This window comes from Halichoeres trimaculatus, unplaced genomic scaffold (assembly GCF_033239565.1).
Source record: "Halichoeres trimaculatus isolate MK-OKI-2021-1 unplaced genomic scaffold, fHalTri1.1 fHalTri1_scaffold_7, whole genome shotgun sequence".
In the NCBI taxonomy this organism is placed as follows: Eukaryota; Metazoa; Chordata; class Actinopteri; order Labriformes; family Labridae; genus Halichoeres; species Halichoeres trimaculatus.
This window is the reverse complement of record NW_027437185.1, coordinates 20,188,260-20,203,856: the sequence shown is the minus strand read 5'-3', so window position 1 is coordinate 20,203,856 and position 15,597 is coordinate 20,188,260. Positions and strand designations below refer to the sequence as shown.

Genomic DNA, 15,597 nt, shown 5'->3' with positions numbered 1-15,597 from the left:
GATCACGGGTGTGGCCATGCAGGAGTCCTCACGTTCCTGATAGGCCATCTTTTCACCTGACTATCTGCCCTTCACACATCACTGAGCTTTTTCTGTCTGCTTTTCCCTCCTGTCAGTCCTCCATCTGTCCGTGGAAATAACGAGGGATCATATTTCATTTGTCCTTACTTTATCACCAATCACATATTCCACATCCCAAGAAGTTTGAAATCACACAGCGCTATTAAGGGACTTTGTTCTAAAAACCAAACAAAATATTAAACAGCAAAAAGGTGGAAATGATGCCACCATCATCTTGTTTAGCATGAGCAACAGCCAAGACCCAAAGTTACACAGAATATTTTTCTTGGAATTGGCAAAGAGATGAACCTAAACGTCTCACCTGGCAGTCCAATAAAAAATGAGCTGGGTGGTTGCCTGTATAGCTGTTGTGTTTAGTCTCACACTTGAGGTTGTTGTGTTGTGCTGACTGTTGGCACTGCTGTGATTGTTTTTGGCGCTTGGCCTGCTGCCCTTTGCATCGCTCTCTCTGATGTGATGTTGCTTAGTAAAATTAGATTTTCAATCTATGTGTTCTTATGAAACAGCTTTTCTTTTATCATTTTGCTCAAAATTTTTCCAGGTGGGCAAGTTAAAGGGACACTATTCTATCGTGTTTATTAAGTTTACTCTATAAAGTCAAACTCACTCTGTGTATATTCCCCCCTGGCTCCTGAGCAACTAAAACGGATTTAGTGAAATGTCAAGAGTGGATTAGACTTTGCAGTAGACTTCAATGTCAGCTCAACATGAACATCAACAACAAGAAGCCTTTTCAGATGGTAACATCACCACCTTTCTACGAGTGCTTTTTCAAGTCATTGTGAGAATAGTTAGGTAACAGCATGCCTTTTGATAGCAGGGTGACTTCTCATATAAAATTACCATCTTTGGTTTTTGCTGTTGGGTAAGAGGATGGGAAGCTTTGAAATGACAGTATAATAACTTTTACCTTGTTCTAATTCACACTTATTATTTGTTCTTATGCATGTATCTAAAATTTTGCAATGTGCCTGAATAATATAGAGAACCATTTTCTGAAGTACTACTTTGGGATATGTTGCAAGTCTCCCAGAATGAACTGAATACTTGTGTTAAATGGCTACAATTCATTCAAAATGGTCTAAGGCAGTATTTAATATTAGAAAAGGGTGGGCTGTGCTTAACATGAGTTATGAAATGGTGAACAATACGTTAATATCAGGTGGGACATTTAGGTTTTTTAGTCTTTAACAAAACATAATAAGAGATAAGGCTTAAAAAAGAGGTTTCTTACCTCTGCATTACACCGCCTGCTCTCAGGGAGGCTGAATATCTCCAGTCCCCACTCTGCACTTTGGGCTGCAAGAGAGAAAGAGAAGAATTGAGTCTTAAGTACAGGAGAAAACCAATACGAGCTCATTAATAAGTCATGGCAAGAACTGCGAGTGCATGAGCGTCACGCATTCACATACAGGCACAATCTCAGTCACACACACAGTCAGAGCAGTGACAGCTTTGCAGAGAAGTGAGCGATGAATTGTAAGATGTGGGTGCATATATCTCCTCCTGTTTATCATTTCTTTACACAAAAACAAAAGAGTTTCAGAGATTTTACTGCAGCAGCCCAGAGTCCACAGCAGACTACATTGTGGGCCACGGTTGCATGTCCAAGGTTTGTCCACTCACGCTAGGCATGTAGTGGTTCAGTCTGTAACTAGAAATATTTCAAAACTCTCTGTTCTCCTGTTTTTACCTCCTTCTGTGTTTTTCCATCATACCCCTCCCTCTGTTCTGCTTCTGTTTATATTCAGCACCTTGCATCTGTGCTTTTCATTGTCTCATTTCTGTTACATCCTCTTTACACTGATCAAAACCTCACAGTGTACAGGCACACACTTTGCCTGACTCAATCTGTTACATCTCACTATGGTAACTGAAGAGCCTGGTCTACATTTTACCCTCCAACCACCGCCCTCCATCATTTCATCCTGTGAAGGTCACAGGTGCAGGAAGAAGGGGGGAGGGGAGGGCAGATATCACATGAACCCCCTGAGCCCTGCATCAGACTCGCAAAAGACGGATAAGGAGGGGCATTTTGGGGATGCTAGACCATGACAACCTCCACCAGTTGACCCCATAAATGAATCGAGGATACATCTTCTCCATACTTTTAACCTCAAGCATTCACAGAGTTAAACCAATCTGACTGAAAACACTCCACTTCCTGCTTGCCCATGCAGTTCAGATGAGACAATCCCATTTCCTTTCAGATATGACAGATGTTCACTTGCTGCTGCAGCTGCATTGACCTCTATGAGTCTGCAGTAGACATTTATCACCCTTGAAATCCAATATTTGGTCTTAATGAGAGAAGCCTGGTATTCCTCCAGGAGCCATTCAAACAGAGCAAAGTGTCTACAGGGATGGAGAGCACTGCAGCATTAGAGACACTTATCCATATTGGATACGCAGGGTGCACCTAAATATCTACAAAAAAATAAACCCTCATCAAAAAAAGCAATCAGTATCTGGATTCATCCTTGAGATTGGTACTGAAAAGAAGATGATGTTTGTGCAAAGCTAAATAAAAAGGTGAAACGAGAAGAAAACCAAAAACAAAATAGGAGCAGATTGTCCACAAATGAGGCTAAACAGCTTTGCTAAATGTTCGCACTGTTGCAGCAGGACAGTGGCCAAAGGGAGAGGTCTGCTTGTCCGTATGGTGTTCATGGGGGTAAATATAAACAAACTCACACTAGCACACACACACCCATATTAGAAGCATCTGGAATCTTAACATGTCCAATCTCTGGTTTACTCTCAAGGGAAGATGCACATGCAAAATAAGACAGTTGCACAGGAGAACAGAAAAACAACATAGCTCCGACACACACATTCAATGCCTTCTGTACCAGCATTTGCGAATCAGAAATCAAAGTCTGATGGAAATGAAACTCAGAGGGTTTTTAGTTCACTAATTTCTCTTCCTAGATGCACATGGTTAATAACTGGATTTGGAAAGCGTTTGGTTTGGCCACTCGATCGTTTTCTCGCAGTTCCCCCTCCTTTCTTCTCTCTCCCTCTGAGTGAACGCTCCTAGCATGGATACAGAGCTCACACCTCCGCCATCAACACTGTGTCCAATCACCTTTCATCCCCTGCCTCATCTGCGCGGGGCTAGCCAATCCACACACAGTGCTGAAAAACACATCGCTGCCAGTTAATAACATAGCAAGAACAAACATGACTGGCATTAATGAGGAACATGTCAAATGATAACAGAACAATTACCTTAAACATTTCTCTGCTCCTCTTTTTATTGCTTGTTCTTTTTTCTTTTCTGCACTGCAGAGACAGGCTCCAGCAGGCTCTGGAGAAAACACTATTATGCAGAGAACAATTCACGCTTGTTTTTTCCTAATAACACGGTTTGGTTAACTACAAACAAAAGTGATGCAAACGACTGTGCATGTAACCAACAACCTTTACACTGAATAAAAACCAGGAATCTCTAAAATGAAGCTCTTATCTTAATTAAACTCTGACACAGACTCTTCCTCTTGCCAACATTTTTGACCAATTCCCAAACTCTGGCTTGCTGCTCAGCACCAGAGAGGTACGTGACCAGAAGAGGATATTTTGGTGCAGTGGGACTGGTGGCCTTGTACTCGGCAAAGCCTGCACTGTTTCCCAGACTTTACTTCTCTGTAGAGATGACCGCTAAATACCCTCTGGACCCGCTGGACTTGAAAACTGTTGCCAGAAAGCCAGAGTGGGCAAATAACACTGATAGGGTGGGGGTCATAGGTGAACTACTGAATCATTCTACTTCTAAAAACAATAACTAAGTAACAGGGAACAGAGAGAAAGAAAGATGGAGAGGTGGTCTTTAAAAACACATTTTCAAGAACTAACAACTGGTCTCTGGCAGGCGTGGGACATACACAAAGATACCACATCCAGCAAGTCAGAGTGCACCCACCTACCCACTGAAATAAATACACAATCCAGAGAAGCTACCCACACTTGTATATGCCTGCCTTCGATCTAGTATCAAGTTAGAGACCTGATGAGAAATGGCCCTCTCATATAACCCCAAATAAAGCTTAACGTTAAAGCACACATAAACAAAACTGTCATATTTTGGATCTGTTTAAGCTACAGGGCCAAGTCGATACTAAGAGTGAAACACAACTGATACATTCATGCACAAAAATGTTCATATTCTACTTTGAAGTGGAAAAATCGATCTCAGAAAGCAGCAAGAAAAATGAGTTTTTAAAGCATCCTACGCAAGAAGGAGAGAGAAGACGCTTCAGCAGCTTTAAGCTATAAATGTCAACTGCAATCCTACTGCAAGAACAACGCCCTTGAGCTAAACCTGAGCCATAACTCTCAGAGAATTCTTCTTTAAGGAGCTTTATGTGCTTGTGTATCATTTACTGTTATGAGGCAACTAAACATAAACACATATATCCCAGAGGAGACACACCTGAATGGCAGTTGCATCTGGCATACTGAGACGCCGTACAAATATCTGGCTCTGCCCGCTGTGGCTGGTGACGTAGCCTGAGCCCCAGGTGCCACTGTGCGGCCGCCCCGTGTTGTAGAACATAAAAGTGTCACTCCCTGACGTGGCAGTCAGGCATGTCTTGTAACAGTACGTTTTTGTCAAAGACCCGTTTCCCCGCACCTCAATATAGTGAGGTTCCACTTTGAGGTCACGGCGGAGGGCCACATTGCTGTTTTGTTGCCCTCCGCCACCAGCAGCAGCAGCAGCAGCAGCAGCACCTCCTCCAGCTGCAGGTCTTCCCCCACCCCCTCCACCACCTGCTGGAGCACCCCCCTCTGGAACATTCTTTTTGGACACACAACATGGGGAGCAGGAGCCAGGCTGGGTACAGTAGGCATGGCAACGCACAATGGCCAGCACGAAGACGGTGACCAGGAACACAAATGTTGTGGCACAAAGGGCGATAATGAGGTAGATAGTGACGCTGGAGAACATTAGGGGACTGTTAGGCCTGATGATGCGCTTGGGGTCCGGGGCCACTTTGGGTGGAGGCTCTGTTACGTTCACATGGATGGTGGCAGTGGAGGACAGTGGTGGGAGGCCGTGATCACGCACCATTACTGTCAAAACAAAGGTGGTGGAGTTGTCCTCTATGACTTTCCTGGTGGTGCGGATCTCACCTGTGTGCTCATGCACCTTGAACAGGTCTGTGTCTGTGTTGGTCTGCTCCAAGGTGTAGAGGAGCCAAGCGTTCTGCCCGGCATCACCGTCCCACGCTATCACCTTGCTAACCAGCGTCCCTGCCTCAGTGTTTTTTAACAGCTTCTCTGTGGTGCGGCTCCCGTTGGCAGGCGGGTAGACAATCCTGGGTGTATGGTCATTCTGATCCATGATGTAAACATACACTGTGGCCACACGGCTGAGGGGAGGCACACCATTGTCCTGTGCTTTGATCTGAAAGTGAAACTCCCTCAGCTTCTCAAAGTCAAAGGCTCGCAAGGCATAGGCCTCACCTGTTTTAGGTTTGATGCTGACGTAGCTGGCTACAGGGATACCATGGTTGTTGTCGTTGAGGACAGTGTAGGTGATGCGAGCATTTTCTCCAGTGTCAGCATCTGTGGCTTTGACAACACACAAAGGGGCACCTGGAGCATTGTTCTCTGTGATGTAAACAGTGTAAGATGTCTGCTGAAAGCGAGGTGGGTTATCATTCACATCTGCAACGTCCACCTTAAAAGTCATCTGAGAAGACAGAGGTGGAGTTCCTCCATCCACAGCGTTGACAGTGACATTGTAAGATGAGATTGTTTCCCGGTCCAGGAACGCAGATGTGACAATGGTGTAGTGGTTCCTGAAGGACTTGATTTTAAAAGGTAAATTGGGCATGATCTCTAGGGTAACTTGTTTATTTTGTCCAGAGTCACGGTCATTCACACTGATCAATGCTACCATGGTGTCAGCCCGGGCGTCTTCTCGAACAGGGCTGGAGAGTGAAGACAGTACAATCTCAGGAATGTTGTCATTAACGTCCAAAACTTCCACAACTACTTTACAGTGCACTGCCACAGGAGCTGGGCCCTTATCCATGGCTTGTATGTACATCTCATAAGAGTTTGTCTCCTCATAGTCTATGTTATTTTTGACACGGATCTCCCCTGTGTCTGTGTCCATGGAGAACATCTGTCTGACTCTTTCTGGTGTGTAACTGCTGAAGGAGTAAAAAACATCCCCATTTGAGCCCTCATCAGGATCTGTTGCATTCAGCTTTATCACAAGAGCCCCCTTGGGAGAGTTTTCTGATAGTTTCACTTTGTACACAGAGCTGTCAAACGCAGGCACGTTGTCATTGGCGTCAAGGATGCGTACATTGATTTTGGCTGTGCCCGTTCTCTGCGGGGTGCCGCCGTCCATTGCGGTCAGGATTAGCTGGTGAGAGGGCATCTGCTCACGGTCAAAGGGCTTTTTGAGAATCAGCTCGATGTGCTTATCGTTGGAGAAGGGTTTATGAGAGTCCAGGGCGAGGTGGTCGTTTGGGCTGAGGCGGTACTGCTTGACAGAGTTGGAGCCATCATCCGCATCCTGAGCTCCTTCGATGGGGAACCTGGACCCGGTGAGAGCGGACTCTGACACCTCCAGCTGATATTCATCACGAGGGAACTGTGGCGCGTTATCGTTCACGTCCAAAATCTCCACCTCCACGTTGTGCACCTCCAGTGGGTTTTCTAAAACCACCTCCAAGTTGCGTGAACAGGTGCCACTGAATTCACAAAATGTCTCTCGGTCGATGCGGTCACTCACCACCAGCTTCCCGGTTTTGTGATTGATGGTGAAGTATCTGCGGCCACTGTCCGATGTGATCCTGATACGTCTTGTGGAAAGTTTTCTCACGTCAAGACCCAAATCCCGCACAATGTCACCGACCAATGCCCCGTTTTCCAGCTCCTCCGGGATGGAGTACCGAATTTGTGCATTTGTAAGGCCACTGAGTACGAAGAAAAACAAATACAAGGAAAAAGGCACACTCTCCTTTACACTGTAACAGCATCGCGCCGCCACAGCCATCGCAGGGAGGCAGAATTTGCAGACGGGTTGGAGAAATCTTTCCGCCTTCTCAGCTCGGTGTGCGTCCCCACCCGCCTCATTAAAAACGGGGGAAAAGTCCGCGCAGAACTCGGGCTATGTGCAGGTTGAGCACCACGTCCTCCCCGGTGCCTGTTTAGAGGGAATTTTCTCCTGTGCGTCCATGTTTTCCTCTGGCGTCTGTGTGCTGTTTTCAAATTTCTCTCTCCTCCAAGCAGAGCTGACTTTCACTGATGCTGCCTGGTGCTCCCTCTCCCTCCCTCGCTCTCTCCTGCGATGTGGTGATGGTGTCTGTGGGCAAAAGGGGAGGGGGAGCCGTGCGCTCAAACGGTGCTGACTGCATTTCAGCACCTCCGATGAAATGATCGAGCCTCACATGAAACAACAAAAAAATCTCCAAAGACGAGCCGTTTTATCAATCTTCAAATCTGGAAGCTGAACACGGAGCATACAATGTCATCTGCGCGCCGATCTCCGTTTAACTGATTCGACACAATCCTTCCTCCTGTTTTTTTCCTCCTTTTTTGTCAGCGCCACCGCCCTTTTCATTGTGCGCTGGGAACTGATTTATGAACAAGCCTGAAGATTAGACTTCCTCACTGATGCAAGCCAACGATTACTAACTAGAGACCCTTAAGCTAAACGGAGAGACAAATTTCCGTCACATGCAGGCTTTAACATAGCATTACATTAAATTAAACCGATTAACATATTAAACCAGCTGTGAAAAGAACGAACGAATTAGTTTTAATGCACATACTCCCAGAAAAGGGGGTTGGAATCAGAGAAAAAAAGACAGATGGTCAGAGGTGCGATGTTGAAAAAGATAGTGAGGAGTTTCGTCTCCCTTTTTTAAACACCATGACAGCAGTTGTGGTGTTTTACCTTGGGTCTGTTTATCTGTTTACGAGTGAAAGGTGCAGAGACCCTGGAGACACACACGCACACACAAACCTTACAATTCATTTACTTCCCCAGCATTATATCATTCTTTTCCTCGCACTGACAGCTGACGAGGCTTTGCACTCACACCGATATTAAACTGCTGCGCAACCCTTTGCGCCACAGGTCCATTCACACATAAAACACAAAGCATGTGATGTCATGAGCGGTGACCGTGATAACCCGGCGGTCACAGACAAGACGCTCCAGATGTGACCCCTTTTCACATCTGGACTAAAAAAAGCAGGGCGCTGACCTCGCCTGTCAGACAGTAGCTGAGGGTAAAGCACACACAGAGTAAAGACAACGCTGTTTGCTAAAATAGCAAATAAGAGTGACATGTGAGAAGGGCTTGAACTCCTTATTTATAACCTCTTTCATAATTCAATCACAACTAAAGTTTTATGTTGAAGTTTCATATAACAGGGATTAAATTGAACACGATCACTTTTTCAAATGAGATGCTCTGACAAAAGTCAAACTGCAAACAGTGAGCATGCGTAGTGTTGGAGGTGGTGACAATAACACCCAACTCATCCCGCTTCAGCTTTCTCCTCACTACTCAGAACTTGGGTCCTTAATAAGAATTTTAATTGGATCCACCATAATTGGATGAGGCAATATCCCCACACACTCCAGATAACAGATTCATTGACAGAGTTCAAATTTATCCAAACACAAAAACACATTCAAACTCAATCTGCATTTCAGTGTTCACAGTTTCATGTAGGAATAAGAAAAAACGACAAGAGCGTGGATTCAAAATTCAGTGCTAACGTAACAGTGAGATTGAACATGCATACATGAAACAGGAGTGGCCTTGTGATTCCCAGTGCCTTTGGACTGACCCCAGCCACTGGGACAAAGATGAATGTTCATCGCCCACGCCATCTCTTATCTCTTTTACTGCGCTGCCACTCTCACCCACACCCAGTCTGCCCACAGCTCTGACTGCACTTGGCATCCCAGGAGAGGGGTAGAAGACAGTGAATCACTAGATGCTGCTGGTGGATGGGGAGATACGCAGCAAATCTTCACACTGGGAGGTGATGAGGAGGTGGGGAAATGGGAAGACAGAGAAGCAGCAAAATGTCGCTGTGTTTGTGGTATCTCTCAGGGCATCATTACGGGAAAAATACAGGAAGTCGCTTGTACTCTGAAATATGACATGTGAGTATTTCATTTTTTGCCGTTTATGCAATGCTTCTGCAAAATCTCCCAGGGTTATGAGCCTGCATTATTATTCCAATGAGCAGCAGTGATAACAGAGAGTTTCTTTCAACTGAGGCCGACAGTCTCTGATGTAGTCTGCCATGCTGACCGTGACATTTAACAGATTTACCCGGTGGGAGGTGTGGCCTTCTTCGTTTGTCAATTCCGCACAAATGAAAACAAGCAGCGCTTATCTCGTCAGCAACAAACAGAGGGCTGGATTTACACATGACCTTCGCACCTGTCCAGCCCTCCACCCAGCAACCCACCCACTCAGCAGCAGCAGCAGTATGACTGTATAAAGTGTCAAAATGCTACAGATCTCCCTCAAACTTGTTTCAAATACATCCATCTGTTCCAGCATTAATTGCACGGCACTGAGCTGTGACTTGTTCATTTATTACTCAAGGGTGATGCAGATGAAGCTATCATCGGTGTGCTACCTGCAGACAGATGCCTGTCACACATCAACAAATGCTGATTTAAAACAGCCAATTAGCTAATTGGTGCTGAAATCCAATTCAATTAAATTCAAAGGCTTTCTATTATTCATGCTTCTGTATTTTCAAAGGATGACAGTGCATAACAATCAAAACCGTTGGATGTTGGCAGTTCTTATTGAGGGATAAATGTTTTAAGTAAGGAAAGGGAAAAAAAAGGAAAATCAAGGCATAAACTTTTTCTTGTGGGGCAGAATCCTTTTTTGTTCTCCTTTTCTGCCAGAATATTATACCACTCTCTGCTGTATCAATTATGCAAGATGGTCACCATATTAATAACACCCTCTTCACCAAGACCCAACCTCATTAATACTGTAAGCGGCCACTCTAAAAGCCATTCATATTACTTCCCCTTAGAGTCTGTTATCTGGAATCCCCCCTATTTTTAATGAGTCAGATGACAGCAGAGATCCACAGAGGAGCAGGTCAGAGCTGGTTTATTATGAAGCAGGACTCCTTACGTCTCCCTTTCTCTCTGTTACACATGCACAAACAAACTGTTACGTGCAACTGTTACGGTGCCCGCATGCCGCATACACAGACGCACACACATGGGCAGAGTCCAAGGACATGCATAGTTTGTGTGAAAACTTGTCAGTACATATTTTGTCATTGCCCCTTATCATTCTTAAAGGGTAGAGGACATGATTCAAGGACTTACATGAACAGATGCAGTGACTGCAGGGAGCAGGAACGTGCCTGTTTTAAAATATCAGTCAGACACACACTGGTTCACAGATACCTTACGTGACTTAGTTTTTAATCTTAAGATTAAAAGTGGAAAGACTATTATTAACATCTTTATTCCAAATATACTGCCCTGAATCATCTGATTCATTATCCTCATGTTTTTCAGCAAGCCTGTGAAAGGAGATGGGGCAGAAGGCAAATATGTAAGATTAAATTTGTACAAGTAGAATATTAAAGACATAAATGGTCCTATTCTCATTTGTATGTGTTCTGTAGTTTAAGAAGAAGGTGACACAAAGCGGAGCTGTTTACAGAACAACCCAATTTAAAACAAGGGACAAAGTTGGAGAAATAAAAATCAGGCTTTTTAGGAGAAGATGCATCTGTGAGGGATGCATTTAAAAAAAGATAATGGAGGATGTGGATGTGAGATTCTCAAAACAAAATACAATAAGAGGATCTTTTTTTGCCTGGTGATCTTCAGGTCATTACAGACTCAATCAAAGGCCCCATCCAGATCTGTTCATGTTGTTCTTTGGTTTCTGAAAGCAGATGATAAAATATGTATGACAACAAAATTATCTCTTCAACCCCAGTCTCTTAATGGCTCTCTACTAGGTTTGCTTCAGTGAGAAATAACAGAAAGGTTTAAAGTGGGTGCCTCTAGAACTACAAATTGAGTCCTACTGTATGGGTGGGAGACGCAGGCAGAGCAAGAAGCTTCAGAGGTGGGACCGACAGTGTAATTGGTCCCTCTGTTGGAATAAATCGGTAGTACAAGGGTTGGACACGTGATCCTCACCCCACTGCCCATCCACAAAGACTTCCACATTAAGCCAGAGCACTAAAGCATAATCCCTGCAATCACTGTGTGTGTGTGTGTGAGAGAGAGAGAGAAAGAGACAGAGAGAGAGAGAAATGTAGGTAGGACAAGAGAGAGAAAAGTAAAAGAGGGCACAGACATCAGACTGCAGTGGCTGTCATTTTCTGACATGTTTCCAATAAAGTGACCGCAATAGAAAAGATTAGGTGGGGCATTTTACCAGATATCGCAGTATTCAACAAACTGCGGGTGGAAACTACAGATTCACGAGGCAGTCATCTATGCATTTATCAAACAAAACCTAACATTGTTTAAGCCAGCAGAGCTCTCCGTCTTCCTTTCACAAACATATCATTTTTTAAATGAAATGGAAATATATCAAAATAAACCCCCAAGTATGTTATAACATTATAAAAACCCACCATCCTCATACCTTCTCCTCATCCTGCTTCTCTCTATGCACACAAACTTTCCCATTTTTTAAATCCCCCAAACAAAAGTCCCATGATAACCACAATCCTTTTACTCAGGTGGACACAGTAAAGCGGGTGGAGGCAGTATTCTGGGTATGTTTGTTTGTGCTGATCCCTTGTGTACTGATTACTTTCAAAAATAAAGGGCATGAGAGAACTAAAAGAAGCATAAATCCCTCCCTTGGGGTCCTTGCGAGGGTTAAACAGCTCCTTGGCTGTCCTGGTTCAGCCTGTGCATAAATCAAACAGATTCTTGTTGTGGCACTGAACAAAGCTATCAGGAAAAGCAGGCAGGCTTTGGATACTTCCCTCTTAGGATGCCCTGGCTTTGTATCCCTGCCGGATGGGAGAGGATGCAACCGGCGGTTCTGAGCATGACAAAGCTAATCTAATGACTGCAAATACATCCCGATGCCACTAAGAGGGAGCATGGATGGAGGACTTGGTTGGTGGAAGTGGGGTAGAAAGGGAGGGGTGTTGGTGATAAGTTCTTCCTTTTATCTGTGACCAATTGTAAGCCTGTGATGTTCTCACTCAGCTGCAGGGCATGTATTTAATGTGTTTTTTTGTCCATCTCATCCTTAGAAGCTCCACTTTTCTCACTATCACATGCTCAAGGCTTGAGTCTGAGCTGCCGTGTTTGTGACTTCCACTAAAACCCGCTGCCTTTTTTAGAACTGAATCCTTAATCTCAGACACTTTCCCTCCTTGCCTGCTCAGTTGCTCTGCTCTGCATCTGACTTGGCGTTTCTGCTCAAGATGCTGCACATCTCTGCTTAGCATCTTTTTCTCTTTGTCTTTACATCTCTCCTGCTTCCCATTGTGTCCACCCTGTTTCCTTCCTGCAATGCATGCTGGGGATGGGATGGATGGATGCGTGGGTGGGGGGTGGGTACATACTGGCAGCACCCTGGAAGCAGACTACTTCATCATTTCATTACGGCTCAGAACAGTCTCCATGGCAACCACCTTCAGCAGCACCCATCCTCACACACAAAAGACACACCCTTGTGAAGGGAGAAAAACAGGAAGTGCTACAGAGGATGCTTGCTACACAGAAAGACACAGGGATGAATATGGAATTAAAGTCATTCATTTATCTGCTGTTCTGTCAGCTTATACTGTGACAGAGGGAAATATCTGTGTCATGTTTTAGGTCACTCTGGAAAACCAGTCAGTGTAATCCACCAGAAAAAAAAAAACCTTGCTGAATGCTTTCACTGTGGCACTGCAAACTACCAACCATGAACCACTTAACTGTCCCACTAAACTGAGGTATTGACCTGTATGATCAATAATTTAATGCATTCTGCTGCACTGAGTTACAAGCTTTTATTATATGCACAGTTCTCACATCTTCATGTTATGCACACTGCAAAAGAATAAACAAATATGTTTGTAGGTCTACTGATAGGAATTTTTATGGTATCATCAATACCATGGTTTGAAAGAGACTCACAAAATTTAATTGCTGCAGTGTGTAAATGAATTAAATTCCTGCTCTGGTTTCTGCAGCATGACAAACACGCACACACACGATGAACTGATGCTTACGCGGATAAACCAGCCTGTCCTCCTCATCCACCCTGACCCCTTACCCCGCCCAACCGGTTCGGCTGTGATTGACAGTAGGTGTATATCGGCACCGCCCAGCCGCAGAGCAGAGCACGGTATGAGGGAGAGCTGAGCCGAGCACGGCTGATACCTCGATCGGTACAGAAGCTCCCTGCTGTCGCTGCCTTTGCTGCTGCAGCAGAGAGTAGCGGAAAATTACCTGCCCCTCCCCCTCTTTCTCACAGCCACGAAGAGCTGCAGCACACAGAACACATACAGAACCACTTTTACGCAGAGGCAGCTCCAGGCATTGTTTCAGGAAACACTGTATGGAGACACTATGCATCCCATACAGCAGAGACAGCCGGGGGAAAGAGCGAGAAGCTGGATACAGGTTTACTCAAATGGCGCAGTAGCGCGCTGCCATCTTTAAACCACACCATGACCCACTTACATGCTACACATACGCGACACGCATCGCCTGTAATGTGTAAAGTCTGTTTGAGAGCACAGAAAGCCCTGGTTCAGTCGTTTAAAGCCACTACACCGACCGCACGAACGGAATTATGCCATATCAGGGCATGCTTGTTTTTGCTGTACCACTCCCTGAAATGAGGTCACATTGTCTGAGTGACTCAAAGCATCACAGATACAACACCATGTAGAAACACTGAGCTTCCTCGAGAGTATGAGTCTAAAGAGTAACAGTCCACCAGCTAGGAGCCATGATAATAATATCAAGTGCAACACTAATGTACATAATAAAAAATCAACAACATTCAATCCCTGACAAATTAAATCAATACACGAAGCATCTGCGTCCTACTTGGAATGAACAAATCAGGGTAACCTCTATTCTGTTAACACATGTTGTAAATTAAAATATATTAGATTCTATTTAAATCACTCCAATGCTGATAGGACACATGTCTGCAGAGATGGACCTTAATTCCCTGTTAGTTCTCTCAGCTGCTCCCCTTCTCAGCAAGTGCAAGTAAAGGAGAGGGGGAGGGGAAATACAACAAGCAGCATGTTGGAGGATAAGGGAGAGGTAAAAGGAGCCTTGAAATGAAAATCGTGTGTATGTCAGCTTCACAAAGGCATTAAAGGGCCTTGCTTAAAAATCCTATAAAATAATAATAATAAAAAAATAAATAAAAAACTAGAGTGTGAAAAATCTAAGTATTACATTTCCTCAACCCAGCTTTCTGTCTCAATAAGTGTAAAGCTTCAAACAAGGGTTCATTGTGTAAAAAGGGTGTAGAGATATTACAAATACAAACAAACAACAGAGAATTAAAAGCTCCTGCAGCAAACATAAGGAAGAATCGTGTGTGACTCAGGAGAGGCTGGTAAGAATATCTCAAGAGACAAATTCAGTTGCAAAGTAGAACAAATATGAACAGTGCCAACATCAAAGACTGAAAATGTAGAATATAACAGATTAGAGAATATACTATGGCGACAGTTCTAATCTGAGGCAAATTTCACCTTTCTGATGCTTATGGGCCACATAAACAGAGGATGATTTGACATCAGAATGGCAATAATAACACATTTACCCCTGATCCAAGACAAATAAGAATAATGCATTTCAAGCTAGCTGCCTTTCTACAGTGTTCAGAATTATGGTCAGCATGTTTGCTCACTGGCAGAATGTGACATCTTAATTCAAACAAACGAACAAAACTTAGAGGTAAATTATAATTTGTTTCAACCTTCACCTATTAAAATGTCAGCTGTGAAGAATATAACGGAATGCATCAAACGAGCAACTTCACATATTCCGATATAACTAAAACAAACTTCAGCCTGATTATAAAACAGATCCTAGGGTTTGTAAGATAAACCAGTTTAAAAAAAAGTGATGAAGGACAAAATTAAGGTTGCTGTTACATTTTTATTCTCACTATGCAACAATAAAACTGGGAAATCACTGCAAGGAAGCATCTCTCTGGTTAAAGGCTCAACAAGAGCAATTCTGTGCACCAAACAAGCAGCAGGACAACGCACTGAAAGCTTAAGCCTGAATAAATGTTGAAGTGAAACAACCAGCCATCACGAAATGCATGTGCTGTCAGTAGGGAAAATGCAAGTGCGTTCACCAAGCCTGCTTTCATCAACCAACTTAATACTTCCGAACTTCCGGACGACCATATTTCACCAAAAGACGCCATAAACCGTGATGAAAACCCTGTTTACTCTGTTTTCCAGCCAAGCTAACGAGCCTAAATTAAAAAAATCAAGGGTTCAAGAGAAGAATAGACTATTTAATGAGATTCATATGAC

The 15,597-nt window shown here is 44.0% G+C and overlaps 1 protein-coding gene across 31 annotated transcripts in view; it reads right to left on the bottom strand.

Annotated features, from left to right (window-relative positions):
• LOC141793331 (protocadherin alpha-C2-like) overlaps positions 1-15,597 on the bottom strand; it is a 222,007-nt gene that overhangs the window by 13,185 nt on the left and 193,225 nt on the right. For 30 of the 31 annotated variants that reach the window (XM_074673930.1, XM_074673936.1, XM_074673945.1 and 27 more), the window contains one exon: positions 1,316-1,380. In XM_074673930.1, the coding sequence (XP_074530031.1) occupies positions 1,316-1,380 (65 nt within the window). Of the gene's footprint in view, positions 1-1,315; positions 1,381-4,513; positions 7,666-15,597 lie in introns of those variants that run through there. The other variant, XM_074673913.1, reaches the window with a different exon arrangement.